The sequence below is a fragment of the Pseudophryne corroboree genome, chromosome 2, assembly GCF_028390025.1.
Source record: "Pseudophryne corroboree isolate aPseCor3 chromosome 2, aPseCor3.hap2, whole genome shotgun sequence".
Taxonomy (NCBI): Eukaryota; Metazoa; Chordata; class Amphibia; order Anura; family Myobatrachidae; genus Pseudophryne; species Pseudophryne corroboree.
Genome location: NC_086445.1, coordinates 849981091 through 850004079, shown reverse-complemented (window position 1 = coordinate 850004079; position 22989 = coordinate 849981091). Strand labels below are relative to the sequence as shown.

The following is a 22989-nucleotide window of genomic DNA, read 5'->3' as shown; positions in this document are numbered from 1 at the left end:
TTTTATGACTGGCAGCCACAAGTACTAGTTTTTCCTATTACATGGATAATAAATATTTTGAATTGGCCCTGGAGCACCAACCCGAGGCACCCCTGCAAGTGTCCCGCGGCACCCCAGGGTGCCACGGCACACAGTTTGGGAACCACTGTAATATGGTATGAAATGGATGCATCACATCAGTGTGTGTCAAATAATCAAAAGTAAAACAAAATTGCTTTCATACTTATGGAATATGTACCCTTAATTTTTGATGACCCTCATTATGATATTAAGAGGGAGCAATATTTTGTAAATTATGAAATCTTTAGTTTCAATATGATTTTTGTACTTGATATACATCCTAATGCTGTTTTTTGTAACAGGTTATTTATACACGTTTTCAAAGTATTGCTTACAAATATTTGCTATTTTAATATAATCTTTTTTCCCTTTCATTTCTGTATGCCATTCCTTGTATTAGGATGCTAAAGTAAGTCTTCATTTCAATGTTAATTTAACAATCATAAATACATTTTTTATTATATTCTTCCTTTTTGCTGTATTACCCAATTATTGGGACTACTTCATGAATATGGGCCAGATATTACTTTGTTTGTAGACATTAAGAGATGAACATGGGTCAGACATGAAACTACAGTATATATAGGAATTAATATGGGTTAGACATCAGATTATTTATTGACATTAAGGGATGAATATTAAGCAGACATTAGGCTATTTATTGCTATTATTATAATATAATTATTATAGCCATGATTACCTGCAGACATTTGGCAGGTTTTTGCCTTTTAAAAAGTTGCTGCTTTAAGTCTTGTAGGCAAACCACTGACATCCCAACACCTGCAGCGACTCGCAGGCTATTACATATGTCCGTAAGCAGTCCATTTATTATCATTAAGGGATGAATATCAGTCAGACATTAGGTCATTAATTAGTGCTAAATCATGCACATGGCCCAGACCTTAAGCTGGGTACACACTGGAGCAATGTCTGCAGGATTTGCCATTTCGTAACGACAAATCACCTACATTGCTCAGTGTGTACGGGTGATTGCACGCTCCTGCAGCCGCTAGCGACGGACGATAGGTTTCATGTGCTGCACATCAAACCTAGCACTTGTTTGTGCTAATGAAGGACGGAACATAATCGTTCCGTCCTTCATTAAAGTCGTCTCATTGTCTACACAGAATCTGGGCTCAAGAAGGCCCATCGCTCCAGTGTGTACCCAGCTTTGCTTAGACTATTTTATGACCCTAAATATAATCCAAAATGTTTTGTCCTACCATGCTAAATAGTAGACATTCATACTTAGTCAATCCCTGGCCTGTTACTGTGCCTTGTACACCATAGAGGTATATCCCTGCTATGCACAATTGTGTCATTATGAGGGAGATGTATTAAACCTTCTAAAAAGAGTGGAGATGTAGTCCATGGAAACCAGTCAGTTTCTAATATCATTTTATATAATGTACTTGAAGTAGAAGCTGATTGGTTACTATGGCTAGGTAACATACGTGGCCTTTATAAAGTCTATTTAATAACACAGTAAACATAACACAGTGACAGATAATACTGTACGCCTTTTCTTTAGGGCTTATGCAGTCTGTCTATCCTCTTCTATGTCAGTGGAATGGAAGAGAGAGGGCTGAATGGTGGGGGGGTGGTCACTTCAGTGCTATTTGCTGCCATGTTGTTAGGCTCCGCTCATCAACATATATTACAGTAGCTAAATATTGCACATTTTCCTACACATTTCTGTGGTATGCCAGGGCAAATGAGCAATGTCTCATTCTGCAAAGTGCCTCTGGCTAATCCTGCCTGATCAAGTTCGTTATCATGGGTTAGATCACATTATATGCTATTTGTGCCATGTTATTAAATAATAGCCCTTATGATCCCAGTGCATTGCCCACCACCCTCCCTTATATTTCCTTTTTAGAGCTTGATATAGGTATCTGTATGGATCTACCACTCCCCTGTTGGCTCCAAATATCACAATACTAATTTCCTACTATATTTACTTCCATGCTGTGTTGCTTGCCGTTTCTATAGAATTATGTTTCATGTTTATTTGTTCTCACAAGTCTGTTACAGAATGTCTGCATCTATAGTTTGACCATCAAAACTGTTTATTTGCCATAATCTGAGTGTTTTCATAATGAAGGTGGCCATTTTGTTGGCTACACCAATATCCATGACAATGCAGTTCTCTAGGCTCACAGAGTGGCTCAGTGATGTCACTAATTCTTAATGTATTTATAAGCTGCATTCCCGAGGAATGTGTTATCAGCTTTAACAATCGATACAGTTTCATAGATTCATATTGAACTGTTGGCCTACTTGCAGTCCGTATAAAGGGCCCCAATAATGTCACTAGTTCCTAGTCACATCATAGGTTGCACGCTGATGAATATTGGTGCAGCTCATTAAATAGATACTATTATGTTTAAATAAAACACGGGACTTATAATGTGGAAGTTAATGAACTAGTGTAAGTGCTGACATTCCAGGTATTGACACTGTGTAAATGTATACCCAAGAACCTCGTGACTTTATTTTCAAATTGTGTTTATTCGTCATTTAATTTCTTACACCTGGATTTTCCCTCTAATTGTGTTACCTTCATAGTTACAATAGAAATTTATTTTACAAGTAACAATATTTTAGACCCAAGGAAATACTGACCCTGACAAATGTTTAAAAAGTGACCTGTGTCTTACAGTTACAGTAAGTGTCTTACAGTTAAATTTAGACCCCAAAATGTTGTGCATCATTAATTACTCATCCCCTTTACCTGAAACGCACACAAAGGGCGATTCAGCTAGCCACGTGGATTCTGTAATGACTTTCTGCGTGATGTGTAGGTAATAATATTTTTTTTTTGTGCAAGCAAGAAAGTGTGATATTATTATTACAGTATTTGACATTTTGTGCGCATAAACAATGCGCAAGGTTATTAAGGAACCTCACAGCTAACTGAATTGTTCCTATACCATCTTCCAATCATATGCTGCCTTGCATATACAGCCATACTCCTAAATGGTACACATCAGGGCGAGTAGCTGTATACATGAGGTAGCAACCTGATTGCATGCTGCTGGTTATAGCGATGGAATTCAGCAGTTTCAGGTAAGGTGAGTTTGTGGAGGGTTATTCGTTAGCTAGGCCTGGGACGTTAGAACAGAAATATTTTCATTTTCTTAGTACTTCAGTTGGTCATGCATCAGAGCATCTTGTGGAGCAAAGTATATGGTAGTTTTGTTTGTTACTGGTTAGCTCTCAGAATAGACCTGTGTTTATCCGAACCACCAAACATGAAGAATTGTACTATTTTTTCAGTAACATTACATTACCTCTGTGCAGCCTTACAGTTAGCATATTTTAGAAAATACCTGTCTCCTAAAACTTGCATAATACCCTAGTCTATTTAAGGGATTATTCCACTTTTAGGCAATCCAATCCTTTATGCCCCATTATTAATTTAATTAAAACAGGCACCACCTGATTCCTGTAATTAATCAGCTATTTCACCTCTACTAAAATGTAGCTTTCCCCAGGGGAAAACATTCATTACTTTGAGTAAAGAATATATGGGATCCTCTTCTCACAGGCTGTCATGTGACCGTATCTCCCCCCCCCCCCCGACCCCCTTAACCATAATAGTCAGTGAGCTACTGTGCAAGGTCACAAATCTTGGCCACTGCTGGTCTAACGGAGGTAACATAGTAACTAAGGTTGAAAAAAGGCAATTTGTGGTCTCCTATGCAGTCTTATTATAGGACTAGTTATTTTTATGTTAGGACTAGTTATATTAACTATAATTTGTGCCTATGCACCATAATCCTGAATATCTTTATCCAATAGGAATTTATCTAACCCATTCTTAAAGGTGTTGACTGAGTCCGCTGTTACTACTCTCAGCGGACTCAGGTGGGAACCAGCTCAAAATACATTTCCACAAAGTAACTTCTACTGGGGACTATTTCATTATTCATTACACCTAGAAAGTCCAACTCAGTAATTCCTCATATGCTTGCAATGATTTAATACTTCTGTGTAAAAATGTTATTATTTAAATCTTTGTATTTAAAGAAACAACATTCAATGTTCATTTTGTTCTATTTTAGTCAAGTTAGGTATGTTATTTCATACCTGGCTGAGATATATGAATTATGTGTGAAGAAATTATCAAAACGTTGGACTGTTATTTCCTTATATAACAAATGTCTAAATCCTTTGCTCTAGCAGTCCTTTCCCTCTTAATCATTGTCAGTATATTTCACACATCGGTATACAACATGGCTATTTAAAACTTCTATATATACATTTTAACAGTACAAAAATATTAACCAAAATATTAACCTTAGAAAAAAGAATGAGGTATTTAAAGCGACCACTGGTGTCAATTAACAGTATAGGACTAGGCAATTTAGAGTAAGAGGTAATACAATAATTTATTACAGAACGTAACACTACAAACGGAGTATCACTTGATAAAAGTCAATACAATAAAATGACATGCATAAAAAAATGAAGATAATCAAAAAACCACGAAAAATAGAATATAAAAAAATATAAAAACAATCTAAAAAGATAAAAAAGAGGAGATATATATATATATATATATATGGCTTAACTTCTGAGGATGAGTTTAGATCAAGTGGCATACAACGCGTTTCGTCCCATCTGGACTTCATCAAGGGGTAGTTTAGACAGTGAGACAGACCATGTAAAATATTAACCTGTCCATCAAGATGGCCGATCCTAAAGCCTATCCTCCTTCAGTATCGAAGTGGCTTTCCTCTTACACGTTTGAAATTCTTCGTTGTTGTAACATCTATTTAATTAAAAACATTCTAAACGGAGACACAGAATGCATCAGGACAGATTTGGAAAGAAGTTGGTAGCCTGTGGTTAAGGGTCCGGAGTGACATGAGGTACTTACAGTTAGTTGCTCTGTAAATCTATTGATCCCTGTGCCCTTCAAAGTTAATGTTGAAACAATCATAAAAAAGATAAAGACAAATGGAAGGTTTCAACATATGCAGTACCAATTAATAAATTGTGATAATGTAATAAATCTGGCCGACTGATTAGTTGGTGGGACCTCCAGTTACTGCAAAAAAGAAAAAGGAAGAAAAAAAGAAGGGTATTTACCTAAACTTACTGGACAAAAGTCTTTAAAAAAAAAAGATGGATATGCAGTGTAGCCAACTTCACACTCCAGATACTTTTTGTGAATTTAGATATTTTAGTAAAGGGTATAAAGGTAACCAAAAACTTGTATGACATACAGGTAACATTTGAAGGATTGATCTTTTTAATACCCTATTCACAATTGTTGGTGTAATTTCTGGAGGTATCTTGAGTTTATTCTAGTTTTCCTAATACTCTAATACATTAGATTCTAACTCTTATCTTTTTGAGTCTGGACAATTATGCAAAAGGAGACAAAGCAAACATGTAAAACTATGTTCTACCCTAGTTTCCTCTCATTATTATGACCATTAGGGTGTACAGTAGGGTTGGGTATGGGATACCGACTGTCAGCATGTCGACGGTCAGAATACCGACTGGCTAAAATCCCAACAGGGGTGCTTAACTAAACTAATCCTAACCCTTCCCATCATACTTACATTTGGGATTCCGGCATTGCCATTCTGACAGCTGTTGCAATTCCAGAGCCGGTATTCTGACCACTGGGATCCCGTATATCGGGATGCCAACTACATCTTGTACAGTATATTGAGAATTAGGGACATGAAACAGAACATGAGGAAACAAAGGTAAAATGAGCTGCTGTATCTTGTATTTGGTTAAAGGGGCTTATCACCTTCAGATTCATTTATGCTTACAGATTTGTACTCTGGCAGATTTTACTAAATACACAGTTTTTTTGTTCTGTCCTTTTACTCATGTGATTATTTCATCAGACATGGTAGTTATTTTACTTTCACTGGGATACAACACAAAACTGTTCTCTGTACTGATGTGTCCTATTCAGAGTGCATAGCAGGGCAACATATCCTCATAGGTAAAGATTTACTAAAGCTTCTAAAACAGACAAGTGGAGATGTTGCCTATAGCAACCAATCAGATTCTATAACTTTCTAGAACGCAATAGAGAAATTATGCCTAAAATCTGATTGATTATTATGGCAACAGCACTACTTTTCATTGTTAGAAGTCTCAGCAAATCTACCACACGGTGTATACAAATGGCTAAAAAGTACAGATGGAAAACATACAGGTAAAGCAATATACTTAGTGCATGCCATTCTTCAGCATTTAGAAGTTAATATAATCATTTTAAGGTGGATATTCCCTTGACAGTAATCCAGAATAGAGAAATTTCTGATTGCATTTCCTGCCCTGTTATTATTTATGTAGAACCATATTTATCTTTATGCTCATAGTTTGTTTACGCCATATGTTAATGTGTTTTTGAGCACAAAATAGCATTTTGTGTGACTTGTACATTCCCATATGTCCTATTCCACAGTGCAAAACTCATCTGATATAAAGGCTCTTTGTTATGGAACACATGACATTTCACTTTATGAATAGTCATCACAAGAGACTTAAGACGTTCAAAGAGACTTTAATTATTGTGTAAGGATTATAAAGATAAAAAGGTCTGTCTCACCCTAAATAAATCCCTACAGCATTCCTGGAACAAGCAAGATTTGTATGGAGTTTCTCCAGGTAACACTTTAAGAGAATATTTAAACTGCACTTTTTAAAACTATGTCAGAAAGTTTCTAAATAGAAATATAGTTTTAAGTAAAACATGGGCCAGATGTACTAAGCGTTGAAAAGTGATAAAGTGGACAATGATAAAGTACCAAGCTGACCGTATAGAGTAAGTGAATCCCAATCGGGCGCACTGAGCAGTCTGAAAAATCCCTTCCTTTTAAGAAGGTTTTCCTAAATCCTTAACCAATTCTAAACACCAAACAAAAATCAAGGTGGGACTTAACTGGTACTTTAACAGATCACGTTCGTCTCCCCTGCAGAAAAACCCCTTTCATGATCGTGAGTTTTCACTCCGGAGGTTTACATAAATGGGGGCGAGATATTGTCACATATAGGGGGTAATTCCAAGTTGATCGCAGCAGGTATTTAGTTAGCAATTGGGCAAAACCATGTGCACTGCAGGGGAGGCAGATTTAACATGTGCAGAGAGAGTTAGATTTGGGTGGGGTGTGTTCAATCTGCAATCTAATTTGCAGTGTAAAAATAAAGCAGCCAGTATTTACCCTGCACAGAAATAAAATAACCCACCCAAATCTAACTCTCTCTGCACATGTTAAATCTGCCTCCCCTGCAGTGCACATGGTTTTGCCCAATTGCTAACTAAATTCCTGCTGCGATCAACTTGGAATTACCCCCATAGTGAAGTTCCATTTAATACATTAACAACATTAAAACATAAAATGTCACTTCATTCAGTCTGTATTCCACACATGTAAGAGGCAGTGATTCCCTCAGGCTAAAGCATAGGTCTGCAAACTCAGTCCTCATTACCCCACACAGTGCATGTTTTGCAGGTAACCTAGCGGGTGCACAGGTGTATTAATTACTCACAGACACATTTTAAAAGGTCCGCAGGTGGAGTTAATTATTTCACTTGTGATTCTGTGAGGAGACCTGCAAAACATGCACTGTGTGGGGTAATGAGGACCGAGTTTGCAGACGTATGGGCTAAAGCAAAGTAATTACCAGCTGTTCCAGAACTGTGGGCACAGTTCTAAAAATGCAGTGGTGTGTAATAGAGTCCCGGACACTCCGACAACTCCTCCTGTCGCTGTTCTTGCCTAACGCCAAAACGGGTAAATCACCTGCCGCACCGACGCGTTTCAATCCCGTGCTGGGATCTTTTTCAAGGTAGTGTGTGGAGTCCTAAGTCTGTCTGTGGGTTTTTAAACCACAGCTATCCAATCAAGCTGGATCCCAGCACGGGATTGAAACGCGTCGGTGCGGCAGGTAATTAACCCGTTTTGGTGGCAGGCAGGACCAGTGAGAGAAGGAGTAGTCTCCATTACATACCACTGTGTTTTTAGAACTGTGCCCACAGTTCTGGAACAGCTGGTAATTACTTTTCTTTAGACTGAGGGAACCACTGACTCTTACATGTGTGGAATACATTGCTAGAGATAAGGGCGCACAAGCCAAAATACAGGTAAGTATGTTTAATTAGAGGCCCCCAGAAAGATTTATTGATTTAGTTTCATTCTAAAGTTATCAGAAAAAGTGGGGGGTACTACCACGGACATAAAGACTGCAATCACATGATTCAAAAAGAAGAAGAAAATGTCGAGTGTGGTGCACAAAATATTACATAGTAGCTAAAATATAACTTTTATTCGTATTCTGAGTAAGAGATGTTCATAAAAAGCGAAAAATTAATTTAAAAGAAAAAGTGTAGAAGTGTCAAAAGAAATGAAAATGTGTATTAAAAAATCGCTATATGTGAAAAGACTCCATGAAATATTTTTCTGAAAAAATTCAGGAAATGGAAGGAGAGAAAAGTATCTGTGCCCAGTATATTAATGTATCATGATATAATATCTATTCTTGGGTACAGTATGATCTCCAAAAAATATCAATCACTATTGAATCTGTGGGATTTTATAGGCTCATTTTTCATTAGCTTTACATCTTAAAGTATGCCCTAATAGGTAGAGTTCCCAATGTCCTCAAAGGGTGTCATGCACCTGGGTCTCTAAGCCTCGCAGTTAGACAAATCAGCTGGACACATCAGTTTTATGTATGTAATACATTAATAGGTGCTAACGCCCACTGCCGAGCCTCTTGTGGATATATCCAAATACATACACAAGTTGTGATTTGGATGTATTAATTATGAATGAATCCACCTATAGGGCTCAAAATTCCTCCTATCTCATGAAAAACAGTGGTGTGAACAGAGATTTTTCCCATCCCCCTATCAGGGGTACACACCCGCAAAGCGCCCACAATATATTGAATGGCCGATATATACATTGGACAGTGTGTACCCAGTGTGTACCCAGCATACGTTGTTCAGAGACATATCAGGGGTATACACCTGCCGCTACGCCCACAATATATTGAACTGCCGATATATATCGGCCAATCTGTACCCAGCTTAAGGGACCTATGTGTCATATTCTGGGCTGTAGAGAGCCTCACTGGGCCCGAGAGGGGGGGCATGGACTAGTCAGAGGTGCTGTTGCCAGACCTCCTACAAGGAAATATACTGTATATCACAAAAACGTAACTCTGAATGCACTACACAGGTGCAGGGGTAGTGAGGGGAGCGGGGCGCATAATCATCTCACCTTGCTTGCTCGGGGTCCCTTTCCCTTGGCCATGCCATCTTCTTATTGATATTCGGGAAGATGTCACGTGCACTAGATAACAAAGACTCTGGCATAGTGCCAGAGTTTCTGCTTTCACTGTGCGTGCTATCTTCCTGAAGATGTCGCCAGGAAGATCGCACTGCGGAAGAGGAGGGGCCCACTTCCTGGGGAGCAAGGTAAGTATACTCAATGTGGGGGGGGGGGTCTGGACATGGGCACCTCCAACAAACTCAGGCCCGGGTAATTAGTACCCGCTCCCTACCACCCACTCAGCGCTAATGGCCATACTAAGAAATGTAGTTAATGCTGCATTTTTTTTTATATCTGGGCCATTTACCAAGTGGGGAACTGCAGCAAATGTTTGCAAAGACAGACCGTAAAAAAGCCCCATTTACCATCTCTGGAAAGCTTAACTTTTTGCTAGCTAATGCCATCTTTAGAATGATCCTTATCTGGTAAGTACGCTTGCAAATGGATGGCTTGATGGCTACGAATGGGCAGCAGCTCAGTTGGGTCTGAACCCGGAAGTGATTGCCAGGACAGGCTCTTTTCCGTGTCCCAGCTTCTGAATGAAGGATGCTCCGAAATTATACAGTACCCTAAATCACTGTGATAAGTAGTGTTACGTTTCAGGGCTTAACCACAATTGTCCTTAAGTAAGCCCCTGAAAGTAAATACAGTTCCTCTTTTATCACACAGATATATATTCGCCCTCTCTGGAATTTCTTAACTTATTATATCATGCGATCAGAATGGATTTGTTCAAAAACGTTTTCCACTGTAATGTCATAGATATAAATGTAGTACACTATAGAAAGACAATAATTGATAATGTAAGCAGTCATAACTCTTGTTTTAATATAGTACTTGGTGAAAGTGGCTTTAGATGCAGTAACAGCTAGGGAGGAGAACAATCACCGGTACGTTATCACACAGCTAAGTCATTCAGTAAGCCCAGTCATGGTCAATGACCATTCCCTTAAACAGGATTTTGTGTGCGTTTCCGCTGATTCTGCTTGCGGCATTCCAGGTTCCTGCGGCATTCCAGGTTCCAGGTGGGAGCAGAAAGTAGTGACGGTGGCTGTATTGTATTTACCAGCTAGAGCACAGCCAACATTGCTAACTGAATTCCCCTCCTACCGATATGTCCTCATATAACTGTCCTTTAGCGCAGTATGGCACAAAAGGGTGTGGTATAGAAGATCTGTATTCAGTAGGTCTACAGTCATAAGGTCGACCCAATATGGTTGACATTGAGAAAAGGTCGACATCATTAGTGTCAACATGTACAAAAGGTAGTCACTTTTTTTTGCATATTTGTGGTTAGTGTCATGTATTTTGTACTGTCTGGTCATGGCTACTAATAACAGATGCAGAGACAAATTTCTTAAAGTTATGTGTGCAGATGCTAGGAGCTTAGGAGACAAAATTCCAGAGCTAATTGCGATAATGACAAGGGATATCCTAGATATTGTGGCAATTACAGAGTCATGGTGCAATGAGAATCATGACTGGGACATAGCTATACCAGGATACAATTTATTTAGGAAGGATAGAATGGGAAGAATAGGAGGAAGGGGTAGCAATGTATGTGAAAAAAAGCATAAATGCTACTTTAATACAAAATAGTGAAGACAAAACTGAGGCCCTTTGGGTCACTATGGAAACCAGGGAGAAGGACATTATTTGCATTGCGGTGATCTATAGACCACCAGGCCAGGGGCGGGATTTGGACAGGAACCTATTGGTGAACATCACTAAAATTGCTTTAAAGGGAGAAGTCATAATCATGGGAGACTTTAATGTACCTGATGTAAATTGGGAGGGGTCTTTTGCAAGTTCAGCTACAAGTGGCAAATTTCTAAATTCCTTACAGGGAGCATCTCTCAAGCAATTGGTGAGGGAGCCCACTCGCAAAGACTCAATATTAGATTTAATTATTACAAATGGTGACAGTATATCAGACATATATGTGGGTGAGCATCTGGGATCCAGTGATCATCAAGCAGTATGGTTTAGTATAAAGACAGCATCCAACTCCTGTCACACAAAAATAAAAGGTGTTGGATTTTAAAAATGCTGACTTTGCAAAAAACTATTAAAACAAATCAAACCACTTACATGATCCAAAACAGCATGGATTTATTGGTGGGAAATCATGCAAAACAAATCTTATTGACTATTTTGACTCTGTGACGAAAATAATAGATCAAGGGGGAGCTGTAGATGTAGCATATCTAGACTTTAGTAAGGCATTTGACACTGTTCCACATCGCAGACTGCTAAATAAACTTGAAAGCCTGGGGGTGGGTTATAAAACAGTTAAATGAATAATAATCTGGTTGCAGGATTGGAAACAGAAAGTTGTAGTACATAGAGTGCAATCTATGGAGGGGAAATGTGACCAATGGAGTACCCCAGGGATCTGTACTTGGATCAGTTCTCTTTAATATCTTTGTTGGTGACATTGCAGATGGTATTGAAGGGAAGGTATGCCTTTTTGCAGATGATACAAAGATATGCAACAGGGTAGACACACCGGGAGGGGTAAAACAAATGATTGATGACCTAGGTAGGCTTGAGAAATGGTTAAGAACGTGGCAACTACAGTTTAATGCAAAAAAAATGCAAAATCATACACTTGGGTCTCAAAACCCCAAAGGCTGAATATAGTATCAAGGGTACTATAATGGAAACTACTGAGGAGGAAAGGGATTTAGGAGTCACTATTTCAAGTGACTTAAAGGCAGGAAAGCAATGCAACAAAGCAATGAGAAAGGCAAGTCAGATGCTTGGTTGCATAGGGAGAGGAATTAGTAGCAGGGAAAAAGAAGTAATAATGCCACTGTATAGGTCGTTGGTACGGCCCCATCGGGAATTCTGTGGCCAGTACTGGAGACCATATCTCCAGAAGGATATAAATACATTAGAGCATGTACAAAGAAGGGCAACTAAAATGGTGCATGGCCTACATCACAAAACTTACCCGGAAAGGCTAAAAGATCTTAACATGTATAGGTTGGAGGAGAGAAGGGAAAGGGGAGACATGGTAGAAATTTTCAAATATACCAAGGGTCTTAACAAAGTTCAGGAGGGAAACATTCTTCAAAGGAAGAGAAGTATTAGAACTCGAGGACATACAATGAAACTGGAGGGAGACAGGTTCAGGGGAAATTTAAGGAAAAATTATTTCACAGAAAGGGTAGTGGATAAGTGGAATAACCTCCCATCAGAGGTGGTATAGGCTAAGACTATAGAGCAATTTAAACATGCTTGCGATAGGCATGTGAATATCCTTACAAGGAATTAAGGTTCAAAGAGGGTTGAGATTACCTAAATGATAAAAAAGGGGCAGGCTAGATGGGCCAAGTGGTTCTTATCTGCCGTCAAATTCTATGTTTCTAGTGAGGATAGTTTTTCTATTCTAGTACCACCATTTGTAGAAACACGTTTTCTCATGGGCTGCTTGGCTCGCTGCACTTCGGGCACAGTGTCTCACTTCACTACCTTGTGTCTGTCGATCATATGGGATCGACCTAATGACTGTCGACCTATAGTCCGAGTCTTGGCACAAAGCACTTGGCATGATTCCCTTGCTGTGCACTTTCTCCTAATTTTGATACCTTTCCCTCGATTTTGCATTTAAGTTTGCATGTGAGGACTGATTCATGTTTGTAAGCAAAGCAAAAATAGCAAGTAACTATGGGGGACATGTACTAAGCAGTGATAAAAGTGGAGAAGTGAGCCAGTGGAGAAGTTGCCCATGGCAACCAATCAGCATTGACGTAACATTTATAATTTGTAAACTATAAGAGTATACAGAGCAGCTGATTGGTTGCCATGGGCAGCTTCTCCACTGGCTCACTTCTCCACTTTTATTACTGCTTAGTACATGTCCCCCTTTGTGTCCAGAACAAATCATGCTGCAATGCAAGGGGAGCAAATGCATTTATATGTTTTCTGTGCAGGGTAAATACGGGCTGCCTTTGCATGTAGCCCACAAATGTTAGCTTTATTTTTACACTGCATTTAGATTTCAGTTTGGACACACCCCGTCCAAATCTACATCTCTCGGCACGCTTGCAGTGCAACATGGTTTTGCCCAGTTGCTTGCTTTTTAATTACAAACAAGAATCAGCCCCATTCTGTTCTAGTTATTCAGGATTAGTATTTTAGTAGCAAAGGAGTATAAAGTAGCAGATTAAGCATTAACGAGACATGGTACAGATCAGTACTATCCAAGGGGGTTATTCAGAGTTGTTAGCAATTGGACAAAACCACGTTGCACTGCAGGTGGGGCAGCGGTAACATGTGCAGAGAGATTAGATTTGGCTGGGGTATATTAAAACCGAAATCTAAATTGCAGTGTATAAATTAAACAGACAGTATTTACCATGCACAGAAACAATATGACCCACACAAATGTTAATCTCTCTGCACATGTTACATCTGCCCCACCTGCAGTGCAACATGCTTTTGCCCAGTTGGTAACTTTTTTTGTTTACTAACAACTGAATAACCCCCCAAGAGTAGATCGGGGGGGATTTCCCCCCATAACAATTCTTACCTGGCCACTACTGCTGCTTGCTGTAGAGCAGAGCAGTGGTAGTGACACATCAGTCAGGGAGAGAGCATCCGCATACCTCCCTCCCAAACCCAGATCACACTGATGTGTGCTGGGCTGTAAAGGGTCCAGGGAGCCAGCTACCACTGAACAGCAACAGTGTCTTCTTTCCCCCAGCCTGATGTGCCACAACTGCTGCGCTGCTATATAGTGGCCATCGGTAGTGGACAGGTAAGAAGAGGTGGGGGTGATAGCCCCTGTTCCTATTGGACCTGGCCTTTGTACCTTTCTGTCAGTTTTGCTACTTTGTTCATTTGTAAAGTACGAAGCATTTAAGATCAGAAGAATTTTAGGATTATTAGAAAATCTTTTTGTTGTGCAAATACTTTTGTTGTAGCATACCTAGCACATTTTTTTTTAGAGTTGTTGCAGAATTTGACATCTCAGAGTTGTGTTTTCTTTGAATAGTATTAAGAATTCACAAGAAATCCCTTATGCTTCTATTACATCAAACAATAGAAAGATAAATGACGAAGGAGAATATAGTTATTAACCATTGTATATGTCAGTGGTTCCCAAACTGGGGGCCCTGGGGCACTTGCAGGGGTGCTTGGGATTGGTGGTCCAGGACCAATGCATTTTAGTTTTTGTCAATGTAATAGGCAAAACCAGTGCTTGTGGCTCCCAATCATAAAATATGTGGACAAACAGAAGCAAGTCTTGTCCCTCATCTCAACCTAAGGATGACATATAAACACAATTTTTGGCCTAGGGGTGTTGTGGAAAAATTTGTGATACTCTAGAGCGCCGTGATTCAAAAAAGTTTGGGAACCGCTGGTATATGTGATGGTTTATATTAAACAATAGGGTAGCACTTGTTTATGTTAATACAAGACTTTGTGGCCTACACAATGCGGTATAAATGCTGCTTGTAACTATGGTGAGAACCACTGTGCTAGGACTGTTACATTAACTAGTTTTCTTCAGCTGGAACCCGGATGCAGGGTATGGATATATGGCATATGTAGAAAGGAAGGAATTTTGTAAATGTTCTTTAATGTACTGTATGCAAGAAATCCACTCAGGGGAAAATTCCACTTATTTCTCTTCCTCTACATAGCCTTCCTCCCCAGGTAGAATCTATAGATGTATTGTGGCATCTGCGTTGCATTCTGGTTCTCTCAACATCGCAAAGTCTTTATAAGCACATTCTGATTGGTACGGCAATTACATTGCATGGATTGGCTTTGTGGCCTTTGTTTTGTATTGATTTGTTTACGTATTTAGTATGTCACAGCATACCTTTTATATTCATGTGAAGGGCTAAGAATTATTATTATTATTTTTTAACATCTTAAAGTTAAAGCAAAAAGGAAAAGCTGGAAAAGATTATCACAAATACTGTATAATATACTAGACGTGCTAATAAATATAACATGCTATACCTTTATACTGTCTAAACCCCTCTTATTAATATCGGTAGAAACATTAAATTCTGATGTTATCCTGTCAGTGTCCTACAGGGAAACCTTTGTGGCCCTACTGTAAGTAATTATGGATATATTAAAAGTCTCTAGATTCCCTGGCTATAGTCTCCATACTTTTCTATGGTTACAGAACTGCCTGGTGTCTTCTAATATCCAAATCACTAGAATGCAGATTACATAGTATATCGTATGTATTCATTTAAAACTCAGGGGCAAACACAGTATTTGCAGGGGGTTTGCATATCTCATTTTAAAATCTTCAATCCAATCCTGGGTATCCCAGGATTGATAATTGATAATTTTTCAATCCCGATACCCGGGATTGGCCTTCCTAGTAACCACGCTTGTCCACGCATCATGGCATGGATGGTACAACTAGTGTACCCACGTCCATGACGGATTTACACACGCCATAGACTTCTGTTGAGCGAACACCGGCTGTGATTAGTCGCAGCACAGAATACACTGAAGCTTGTCGCAATACATATGCAAGTGCATGCGCATCATGACAACAGTGAGCGTGGCTACATCTGTAATTTGTGACCATCAGTGACAGTGTGAGTTGTGTGCACCTTGTCATTCAGTTAAATCATGAATTTTATATACACATTTCTCAACATGCCATACATATTCAAACTCTCAACCTCATACACCAAGGGGGTCATTCTGACCTGATCGCACGTTGCCGTTCATCGCAGCGATCAGGTCAGAAGTGCGCATGTGCCAGCACACATGCCAGACAGCCAACAACTGTCGTAGCCCAGCGATGGCCTCTGCCTGATTGACAGGCAGAGGCGGTTGCGGGGCGGGAGGCGGCATTTTGTGGGCGCGGTCAGGCCAACGCTGGCGTGGCCGGACCGTGTGGGGGGCGGGCCTCATTGGCTGCATGATGTCACATGCAACCGTTACGACCTGGGCTGTGCGATGCTTTTGTACTTCTGCGACGGGGCAGGGACTGACATGCGGGGCGGGCTAGCCCTGTGCAGGGTGTCCCCCCACATGTCAGTGTGCCTGATCGTAGCTGTGCTAAATGTAGCACAGCTACTATCAACTCTGAATCACCCCCCTAACACATTGGACTATTTGCTCCCACACAGAGGCAGAACTCTGGGAGGCAACGGAGTCAGCTGCCGCTGGGCTCTTGCTTTGAAGGGGGGCACCTCTCCTCCTGTTCTGTGTGTTCAGCAACATTAATCAATTAAGTTAATTGACAACAGCCGGTAACTCTTCTGTAGCCAACTTCCCCACTAGCCACTACACCTTACAAATCACACCCTCTTTATTATAGATATACTGGAACCAGACACCTTACTGATGAAGCTATTTGCTCCTATAAAGGAAGCATGAGAATTCTAACTATTTGAGGTTATTTCTCTGATGATTACAAGTAACTTCATATAGTTAGAATTCTCATACTTCCTATGCAACAGCAGATATCTCCATCAGTAAGGTGCATGCTTCCAGTGAATAGGTTGTGCGTTCTAATCCTGGGTATGACACTTGCAAAGTAATTGTCAGAGAAATAATCAGCATTGTGAGTGACTGAGCAGATCTATGTAGTGTGTGGCTGGACCCCTACATAGATCTGCCTAGTTGCAATGGTTTTGTAGTAGCTTCATATAGTTAGAATCTGCAGGCTTACTATGCAGGAGCAAATTATATACATGGGGGGGGCACCAATATTTTTCTTGCCTCCTGGCAACTGAGACAAACTTACGCCACTGCTCCCACACACTACATAGATCTGTTTAGCTGCAACAGTTTTAAACTGGCAATTACAGTACAACTACTTAGAAGAAAATAGTGTTAGTTGTCTATCTGGGATGTAGAAGGTTGAGAGTTCAAGCCCCAGTTATGGCATGTTGAGCAGCGTGTGAAATACAGGGGAGTGTAACTGAAGGTGCACATGCACATCTAAGATTTCATTTGAGAATACTATATTTAAATGAGATCCAAAAAGTGAGGAAGGCGCATGTACTGGGGTGGATCCTGGTTTATAGGATCCTTTTTGCAAAGGAACTTATTTACAGATCCTTGCACTTTCAAGGGCATATGTTTTTCATCTTTCATGTGTATTTTACATAGGGATGGCTTGTTAGGCTGCCTGCACACTCTCATTTTGCAGTTCATAAATAACTCTATTCAACCGTAACATGTTAAATATATATACTCTGTATTGTGAAGAAAATAGCTTTGCTCCAAGTGGACAGCTTTCAGATGTTTTATTATAAATATGGTATTTAACCTTAAGACAAAGGCTTCAAGATGTAAAGAGCAGTAACAGAAAATGGTGCAGAGTGGAAAGTAGACCATTGTGCTCAGACTAGAGGAATCATGTAGGTCATACTTCTTAATTATCATAATTTACATGCGACAGTGAGCTGATGAGCAGAGGGGAGGTGGCCAATGGTCCGAGCACTTCAGGCGTGATTGCACTAACAATCTGAACGCAATATGAATTTATAGATGTAGTCCTTTGTTAAGTACTCTGACCTGTTACCATGATTTGACCAATTTTTGTTCACAATTTTATTAATGTATAAAAGTTTTGATGAGTTTGTCATTGTGTGATAGGCAACACCACTTACTGTATGTGTCTTACTATAAGTAAACAGTATGGCCAATATATAAATTACTCTGCCACAAATGGGCATGCTGATTTTTCTCAAAACTATAAGATTGCTTTTCTAATACCCCTTTTCCACCTACGTACCGTGTCCGATCCGGGATGTTTAACACGGCTACAACCCGTGTCGGCTCCCCCGTTTCCACTACACTTCGACACGGGTTATTCCCGTGTCTGATCTGTTTCCACTTAACCCGGGTAAGCTCTGTAAAAGCCTATTGCTGTCATTACAAATGGACTTTTTACTGTCTCATCAAGATGATGTCATCAAAAGGACCAAAAGGGAGGGGTGGGGCCTGCTCACAGCATTGCAGCAATGGACGCCGGTGCAGTAGCTGTGTCTAGCATGGAGTCGCAGACTGTTTGCAGTTTACTGCTGCTTTCTGCTACAGACAGCTTGATGCAGCTTTTCACCTTGTGCTACCTACTGCAGAGCTGGAGAAGGAGAGCTCAATTCTTTGCAGAGAGGGCTACCTATCGACGCAAATATTTGAAAAGGAGGAGAGCGCGTATATCATCCACTGTTGTTATTTCTTTAATAACAATGAACTGTACACCAAGCCGAAGAATGTGGATGAGAGATCGCAGACATGGGGAAGCATTCATGCAGACTATTCTAGCATATCAGGAGGAGCAGTGGATGTCAAACTTCAGGATGTCTCGCGCTACATTCGAGTATGTTTTGGAACTACTGTCCCCCGCAATAACCATGCAGACCACCAGGTTCCGTAAGCCCATTGAGCCAGCCAGGAGGTTAGCGATTGCTCTCTGGTGGTATGCTACCCCTGGAGAGTATCGCACAGTTTCCAGTTTATTTGGAGTAGGGATTGGCACGGTCTGCAAGATTGTCTACCAGGTCACGCGGGCATTGCTGGATACCATGTACCATCGCTTTATTTCCTTGCCACAAGGACAGCGGCTAGATGAGACTATAAAAGGGTTTAAGAAGCGTGGCTACCCACAGTGTGCTGGTGCCATAGATGGGACCCACATCCCCATCATCGCCCCCCATGACAACCCAGCAGACTATTACAATCGTAAGGGTTGGCATTCCATTGTTCTGCAAGCTGTAGTGGACCACAAATACTGGTAAGCACTGTTTCACTAATGTGTTTGAAATAGGCTTGGCCTGTTTTATGATAATGCATAAACCTTTATTTTTAGTTTCACAGATGTCTTCATAGGGTGGCCCGGACGGTCACATGATGCAAGGGTTCTCGCCAACTCCGATCTTTACAGTATTGCTGAGGACAAGCTTGGTGGATGGCTTTTCCCTCGAGAGGTAAGATTATTTACTACTTAAACTAATGTTCGCCCATAAACCAATAGTCAAGTTTTACCCCTGTAATAATATTAATGTTTTATTAACAGAAATCGGTGATCGTACATGGTGTGGACATCCCGGTCCATCTCATTGGTGATGCAGCATACCCATTACAGCGCTGGCTAATGAAGGGCTACACCCAGCATGTTCACTTATCCCCCGAACAGACATCATATACCCATGCCCTAAGTTCGGCCCGTATGGCAGTGGAGAATGCGTTTGGGCGTTTAAAAGGACGCTGGCGCTGCCTCATGAAGAGGAATGATGTGGACTTGAAAATAATGCCAGATATAGTAGCGGCCTGCTGCATTCTCCATAACATATGTGAGATACAAAAGGAAAACTTTCTCCCCGAGTGGAATGTACATGATCATGGGGCGGGGGTCACTGTACATGATGCACCAGGCTTGGTGGGGGGGCATGACGCTGCCAGCGAGTGCATAAGGGCCACCATTGCAGCTAATCTTCAAACAATGTTGCAGTAGAGAAAACAGACAAGTTTTTGTGTGCAAACAATTTTTGTTTATTTCGTTTTTTCAGTTATAAAAATTTGGTTCAAAAGTTGTTATTATATTTTTCCTTTTAAACAGTTTGCACACATTTTCTGAGGTAACAATATAAAATATTTAAGTGCAAACATGTCACTGTAAAATTCCACATAACGCAAGGGGTCTTCAACATGTGTCCCTCCAGCTGTTGTGGAACAACATGTACCAGCATGTGTTGCTATGTGTTTCCACAACAGCTAGAGGGCCACATGGTGAAGACACCTGCCCTGAGGTAAAAGAGTAAAGTGCAAACAGGGCACTCTGTATAAAAAAAAACCTAATGTTTGGTTTGGCAGATATCGGGTCACCCCCAATATTTGGATCGCACTGCCGCACATTTTCTGAGGTAACATTATAAAATATTTAAGTGCAAACATGTAAAATTCCACATAACGCAAGGGGTCTTCAACATGTGTCCCTCCAGCTGTTGTGGAACAACATGTACCAGCATGTGTTGCTATGTGTTTCCACAACAGCTAGAGGGCCACATGGTGAAGACACCTGCCCTGAGGTAAAAGAGTAAAGTGCAAACAGGGCACTCTGTATAAAAAAAAAACTAATGTTTGGTTTGGCAGATATCGGGTCACCCCCAATATTTGGATCGCACTGCCGCACATTTTCTGAGGTAACAATATAAAAAGGTAGCCCAAATATCTGGATCCCACTGCCCATTTTCTGAGGTAACACTATAAAACTTTAAAGTGCCAACAGGGCACTCTGTAAAATCAAAATAATGTTTGCATTTGTAGGTATCAGGGTTGAGGATACAGTGCAAACATAACCTTAAAACACAAACATTGTTTTATAACCCGCTGCTCTAGGGCAGTTGTCTATATACCCGAAATTCTGAGGACTGCGGGATTTGTGTTGGGGGATTTGAGGGAGGCTCATAGTTGTATGGACCATATGGGTGCTGTGGGTAGGCTGTGTCTTGCTGTTGTGTTTGTGTGGTATTCCCTATGGTACGTGCAAACGTGCGTTCAAAAAATGTCATCTGCCTATCATGCATGGTCATTAACTGACTCATAAAAGTTTGATGCATTTCTTTTTCTGACGCAAGGAATCTCTCAAGCCGTGCATCTTCCTGGGCATTGAGCTCACTATCTGCCTCACGCAGGTGATCCAAGATAATGGACTTCATTGCTTTGACCGTTTGTTCTGTTTTGTTCAGTTTCTTTTTCCGCTGTGGAACGTTGTAGACTGTGAAGGAGATGAAACAGAATGTAAGCAACAATTTAAAAATAGCAGTGGTAGCATATACGTGTTTGTGGCCTTCTCCCACCTGCACACTAGCTATACTCTGCAACATTACCATGATTCTATTAAAAAATAGCAGTGGTATCATATACGTGTCTGTGGCCTTCTCCCACCTGCACACTAGCTATACTCTGCAACATTACCATGCCTTTACATATAGGGACTGCTGCAACTGTATTTGTAATGGTAATACTTACTATTTGAGCGCAAAGTCGTGGTCTTGGGGGGTTGCGACGTCTCCGCCTGAGACTGTGGTACGTCCTCAATAGTGGCACTGATGGAATCATCATTGACGGTCGAGTCTTCAAAACTGCTGTCCGATATAAGCAGCGGGGATGATGGGCTGCATTGTGAGCTGGGAAGGCTGTGCTGTGTTTCGTCACAGTCCTCGTCGACTGACATCTGGCGACTGGCAGAGCTGGATGACGATAGTGCTATGGGATTTGTTATCGCAGTTTTGCCGAAGACACTATAGCATAGGTCATAATATGGCCATTCCATACGCCCAGCACCACTTTTCTTGCGGTTATGGTCGTGTACTTTGGTGAATTGTCTGCGTAGTGCCTTCAATTTGTTAACGACTTGTTGCTGGGTTTTTTGGATGCCCCTTTCTGCCAGCATAAGGGATATGTTCTTGTAGACGATAGCATCCTTAACTGTTCCAGTCACCTGCCTTCTTATTTCTTCCTCTCCCCGAATATTAAGCAGCTCCTTGATCTCTGTGTCTGACCAGATATGGCTAGCCATGTTGCTGTGCTGGAGCTTCTGCTGCTGTATATTTTCTGGAAGCTGCTGCAATAAAAAGATCTGTATGTACCCAGCGCGACTTCAGAGTGTTTTGTTTGCTGCCTCAATGCCTGCATGTGCCCAGCGTGTCTCCCAGGGATGACATCATCTTCCAGTGCCCCAGAAGCACCAATCAGCGTCTCAGAGCGTTACTCGGGTCTGAAAACACGTGTAATGACCGTTTCCACTGCACCGCTATCCGTGTCATTACCGTGTTCTACCCAGGTAAATAGCCGGGTTGGATTCCCGGGTCACTCAACCCGTGTTGACCCGTTTCCACCTACTAAAAATCCATGTTGATGCGCGCCCCCGTGCAAAAACACGGGTAAAAACAGCTAGTGGAAAAGGGGTATTAGTTGCTTAGTAGATTTTTGGAAAGCGATTAAAGGAGACTAGATAGTTAAATGTATTTGTCAATATGCAGTTTATGCATCTTAGCTATACTGTAACTTACTTTTACCATACATCGTGATTGAGTGCAGCCATTGTAGACTGGAACTGATTCTCACATATCTTGTGTTACCTCCACAGGAAGCAGAGACACCGCGAAGCGTCCTGGAAGAAATTGGACTGACATAAACCCCCGGGCTCCCGCCACCGATGTCTCTGTGTTGTCACATCAATATTCACTGCCTTCACCTCAGTGTTAAACTAATAGTGTAAGATGCTGTCTGTCAGTATTAATGTACTGCTAAGCTGCTTTGGTTGAGCCCTCAATGAAAAATACATCTTATATCAATGTCAACATACTTCTCAGAAACTATCAACACAAAGGGACTTGGACTTTTGAAATTGTAGCACATTTACAACACGTCAAGAAACCCTTGAATTTTTTTTTTATTTGTAAAAAGATAAAACATAGAGTTCCATGGTGATAAAGAGGGAATATTTACATATATTAAGCCTCTGGTTCTGATACTGCTTGTAAACCAGGGTGTGTGAAATAGATTCTTCTTAACAAAGAGGACAGCATAACATAATTTTGACAACCAAAGAGCGTGCCCTTATTTATGACAGGCCATTTTTTTTTTATACATAAAGGGATTAAGAATA

The 22989-nt window shown here is 40.7% G+C and overlaps 1 protein-coding gene across 2 annotated transcripts in view; it reads left to right on the top strand.

The window, feature by feature from the left end:
• The window catches only part of AP1S2 (adaptor related protein complex 1 subunit sigma 2), a 204105-nt gene extending 181430 nt beyond the window's left edge, over window positions 1–22675 (top strand). For both annotated transcript variants that reach the window (XM_063955802.1, XM_063955801.1), the window contains one exon: window positions 22468–22675. Coding sequence is in view for 1 of the 2 variants with exons in the window: in XM_063955801.1 (XP_063811871.1) it covers window positions 22468–22515 (48 nt within the window). In the remaining variant the exon portion in view is untranslated. The remainder of the gene's footprint in view (window positions 1–22467) is intronic.
• The last annotated feature ends 314 nt before the right edge of the window (window positions 22676–22989 follow it).